The sequence below is a fragment of the Electrophorus electricus genome, chromosome 10 (genome assembly GCF_013358815.1).
Source record: "Electrophorus electricus isolate fEleEle1 chromosome 10, fEleEle1.pri, whole genome shotgun sequence".
In the NCBI taxonomy this organism is placed as follows: domain Eukaryota; kingdom Metazoa; phylum Chordata; class Actinopteri; order Gymnotiformes; family Gymnotidae; genus Electrophorus; species Electrophorus electricus.
The window spans coordinates 2800001-2805000 of record NC_049544.1 but is presented as its reverse complement, the minus strand read 5'-3'; the positions used below and the strand labels follow the sequence as shown (position 1 = coordinate 2805000).

General features: G+C 43.3%; 1 protein-coding gene across 7 annotated transcripts in view; it reads left to right on the top strand.

Moving 5' to 3' along the window:
* The window catches only part of pou2f2a (POU class 2 homeobox 2a), a 38346-nt gene that overhangs the window by 31925 nt on the left and 1421 nt on the right, over positions 1-5000 (top strand). For 5 of the 7 annotated variants that reach the window (XM_027019446.2, XM_035530951.1, XM_027019448.2 and 2 more), the window contains 7 exons: positions 208-349; positions 2211-2359; positions 2553-2744; positions 3073-3121; positions 3213-3351; positions 3623-3685; positions 4701-4774. In XM_027019446.2, coding sequence (XP_026875247.1) covers positions 208-349; positions 2211-2359; positions 2553-2744; positions 3073-3121; positions 3213-3351; positions 3623-3685; positions 4701-4774 — 808 coding nt within the window. The remainder of the gene's footprint in view (positions 1-207; positions 350-2210; positions 2360-2552; positions 2745-3072; positions 3122-3212; positions 3352-3622; positions 3686-4700; positions 4775-5000) is intronic. The other 2 variants (XM_035530955.1, XM_027019452.2) reach the window with 1 other exon arrangement.

The following is a 5000-nucleotide window of genomic DNA, read 5'->3' as shown; positions in this document are numbered from 1 at the left end:
TAAGAAATCCTCCAAAATCACCTGTTGTTGGTTACACATCAGCATGAATTGTTTGCATTTTTTTTTACATCAAGTTTCTTCTGAGGAGACTCACAAAAATCTTTCCTGCAATGTGGCACTGGACACTTAGTCTCTGCTTGCGTCCGCACTGCCCTGTCTCTACGTCTCCCTCTCCATGTTTCTCTGTCACTCACTGTCTTTCCTTAGGGTGATGTGGGGCTGGCTATGGGTAAGCTGTATGGAAACGACTTCAGCCAGACCACCATCTCCCGCTTTGAGGCTCTGAATCTCAGCTTCAAGAACATGTGCAAACTCAAGCCTCTGTTGGAGAAATGGCTCACCGACGCTGGTAACAGGCCAACCACACATTCTGTCTCTGGAGATTTATACTAAACAGTTTGGTTGCACTTTACAATACTGTTAAGTAATGCTTAATTATTACATATTAAGATGTTTTACTTGGTACTATAATAGTTCTTATGTAAATAGTAGTTCTTAGTGAAGAGTTAATTACCCACTTTAATGGATTAGTTTAGTTGCCGTTGGTAACCATTCAACCATTCGGATGACCACATAATCAATTTTATGCACTTACTTAGTAATAAGCATTCAGATGTAATCATATCGGTTATTCATCAATTAATCAAGCTATTTAATTAATTTTCAATTAATCCTCGAGTATGCATTATGTAATTAATAGATAAACAAGTGGTAGCATATCATTAATAAATTACCGCTCATTATAATCTACAACAACATAATAAGAAATGACAATATATGATGACTTATCCAGTCTTAGTAAGAGTAATCATTTGAATCAAACAATCTTGAACCCCTGCGTCATCTATGTCTTGGACATTAATAAATGTTTGAGGTCATTAGTAAATCGTTTTTGAGGTCTACTGGAACATATGTACATGCTTCAATGTTTCAAAAACACATTATTTTTAGCATATGATACATCTTTGTTCACCCTCTGTCTGCTATGCTCTGTTGGAGCTCCTCTGTCTTTAATCTCCCCCTCCCAATGAGCCCATTGTGCTCTGATTGGTCAGCTCACCCAGTCTGTTCTAGCCAAGCTTGCCAGTAGGCAGGCACTACAGAATTAAGGATTGCGTTATGAGATGATGTCATCTTGTAACCAAGGAAAAGGGCTGGAATTCCAGTGAGGTGTTTTAGGCAGCTGAGAAAAGTGGTTTCTGTGGGGGAGTGAGTTACTGTCTCTGTTGTGTACTTTGGGCTTTGTAACTTGGCCTATGGTTTTTATGCACTAAAAGCTTTATAACATGCTAAAAGAAAAACTGCATAAAAAAGCATAAAAGGTCCCCTTTAATCATCTTACCCATACATACTAATTACTACACCTTATTATTTATATTAGTTATCATTAATTGAAAAATCTTTATTGTATATTAAATAATTAACCAACACAATACAATATTTTTTTTTATCAAGAAAGACTATGTTCTGCATTAGACTGCATTAGCGTTTATTATACTGAGTAGCAGTTGATGGAGAACAGTACAACACAAGGATGGTGACTAATAATGTCACTAAGTCAGTAAGTACCTTAGCATTAATTAAGGAGCCGTCAAATGTTTAGTTGCCACAATGGATCAAGATTGGTTAGTAAATCAGTAACTCAGGAAAGTAGTTTATTGTGGTAATTAATAATGAAGCACTATTACTACAATACTCTAATTTCTTGTTGATAAGTTAAATATTGATTGAAGTAACTGTATTACCAAGTGTTACCAACAGTCTAATCAGATTAGCAACATTAGTGTATTTATGCTATTGTATTAATCATAGTGTCAAATCTTAGTAGTGGTCATCTGCAGCATGTGCTTCATGATGAGAACATTACAGATATGATACAGATGTGATGGAAAGAACGTTACAGATATGATACAGATGTGATGAGAACATTACAGATATGATACAGATGTGATGGAGAGAACATTACAGATATGATACAGATGTGATGGAGAGAACATTACAGATAGGATACAGATGTGATGGAGAGAACATTACAGATATGATACAGATGTGATGTTATAGTGAGGATATTATAGATATGATGTTATACAGAGGACATTACATCCAAGAGCAGGTGTGGTTTTGCGGACTAAAGTCGACGTGTCTGCTGATGAGTCGCTGACCGCTGTCTGGCCCCTGTCTGGCCCCTGTCTGGCCCCTGTCTTGTCCAGAGACCATGTCCATGGACAGCACCCTCCCGAGTCCCAGCTCCATGTCCTCCCCGTCACTGGGCTTCGAGGGCATGCCTGCCCGCCGCCGCAAGAAACGCACCAGCATCGAGACGAATGTGCGAGTGGCTCTGGAGCACAGCTTCTGCACGGTGAGCCTGTGGGCGCGGCCGTCTGGGCCGTGACCCGGCTGCTCCTCACCGCCACGCCACAGTACTCCATCACTACTGCCGTTCTCCTCAAAATGCCGTATGAGGAGGACCGTGGGAAACGTGGTACTACTCCTGACCTGAGTCGCGGCGGCAAGGCATGCTGCTGACCTCGTGTGCTCTTCCTCCTGCGCAGAACCAGAAGCCGACCTCGGAGGAGATCCTGCTAATCGCTGAGCAGCTCAACATGGAGAAGGAGGTGATCCGCGTCTGGTTCTGCAACCGCCGGCAGAAAGAGAAGCGCATTAACCCCTCCAGTGCCACCCCGCCCCTGCCCAGCCAACCCCAGTCTGCCTCGCACAAACCCTCCTGCTACAGCCCGCACATGGTATGGCCCAGGCCTGGCCCTGCTAGCCGCTTGCCTGACCCCTAGCAACCCTGTAGTGGTTTCTTCTGCGTGAGCAGACTGTTGCAGACATTCCTGGTGGGACTTTCTCCCTTAGATCCTGAACGTAATCCGATATGTTCATTTTTATGTTGCCACTATTTTCCTGGCCCAAATATTTATTAAATTATATAGGGGGGTTTTGTCCAGTAAATGTTTAGCCTGCTGTGCGGTTCTGGCGACCTGAAGTCAGACTGCAGCCGGAGATCCTACCCCCTTATGACCTTGTTCCTCTCTCCTCCTTCTGCTCTGTCGGCCTCCTCCCCCTCAGATGCCAGGCCAGGGGTCTTCACAAGCCATAACCAGTCTCAGCTCAGCAGGTAAGAGGCACCGAGGCCTGTAGAGAGGCCAGCAAATGCTGAGTTATTTGCGCAACCTCTGAAACCTCTCCCCGTCTCTGTCTCCTGTCAGCCACCACCATGCCCTCCGTTTGCCCTTTGACTCCCACGGGACCCACCTCGAGCTCCACTCCCTCTCCTGTAGCTCCATCCCCACGCAGCGACACCAGCCCTGTTCCAGCCAATCACAGTACATTAAGCCTGGGCACAGGGTGAGACACGCACACACACACACACACACTCATACGTCTAACCTACATACATTAACAAAATCTGGTCTCACACACACAGACACTAATATGAATGGACACCTACATGCACATCCATAGATATTTGGCACATATACTTTCAAATAATCCCACACTAAACACACCTGTGATTGTGCATGGTAAATAGTCACTCTGTGTGTGTGTGTGTGTGTGTGTGTGTGTGTGTGTGTGTGTATGTGTGTGTATTGTGTGTATATGGTTTTCTTATCCACAGTTCATGGTGTAACAAGAACGGTGACGTATCTAATTACATCACCGATTTTGCTGCCAATTTGAGGTGAATACAATCTTCAAAGACTGTGTCCGTACACACACACACACACACACGCACACACAATCCAGTGTTTAATCATTAATTAAGGTATATACACTGTAGTAGTAGCAGAAGGTCCCCATGCACAATAGCCTAAAACCTACAGAAACAGGTAAAGATTTAGTCACACATGAATGACTGCATTTTGATGTACATGTAGTTATAAGACAAATTTACATAGTGAAGTTGATACCTGTGTCTTATATTGATAGCTAATGGCTAAAAGTGATAGCTGCTGCCTAGTATTGATAACAGATGTGTAATACAGATAAATGATTTATATTTTGATAACTGATATTTTGATAACTGATCATAGTGATAGCTGATGCCAGATAGTGATAACTGCTGCTGGCTAAAAGTGTAGTTTATGAAAGTTTACACTTTTTCATCAGTGCATACTTCCATACGTGTTATTTCAAAGTTTTGATATCTTCACTATTATTCTAAAATGTGGAAAGTACCAAAAACAAAAGAGAATGGCTTAGCGTATCAAAAGATGTGACTATAAGTTCTGTATTTCTGTTTTTTCCACCTATAAGAAACATGTGAAATGATATCTCCCCCTTTTTAAACGTGTGAAATGTTATCTCCCCCATTTAAACGTGTGAAATGGTATCTCCCCAATTTAAACTTGTAAAATGGTTTCTCCTTTTTAAACTTGTGAAATGGTATCTCCCCCTATTTAAATAGGGTTCTTTCCCTTCCTGCATCCCTCATATTTGGAGAGAATGAGCAATAGTAGTAAATAGTCACGTTAGCTGGCCAGTCCCCTGTGCTGTGTCAGATGGTTAACTCTTATGTTCTAGTGTTACTCTTAATGTTTGGAGTGAATGCCTCAGTTCACACTTCTACACCTTTCACTCTGCTTACTTCCTCCCTCGCTCCTTATCCTGCTGTTTTTCCTCTGCCTTTGTGTGTGTGTGTGTGCGCGTGCGCGCGTTCGTCCGTGCACGTCTGCACGTGCACGGCCGTGCCTCAGGAATACGGTGATTGGAGTTAACGCAGGAATGAGCCAAGCTATTCGTGGTAGCAACGCAGTCGCCACGATCCAAGGTGTGTGAGGGGCGAAGGAGAGGCGGGCCACCGGAAACCGCTGGGGGGGGCGGGGCCATCAGAAATGAGCCCCATCTCAGAGCATTCTCCTCATCCCAACCATGTGTTGCTGTCGTGTGCTTTGCTCTGTGCATGTCTGCGTTTGTAATTGTATGCCCATATGTGTGTGTGTGTGTGTGTGTGTGTGTGTGTGTGTGTGTGTCTCTCTGTTGTCGTTCGGGTTTCT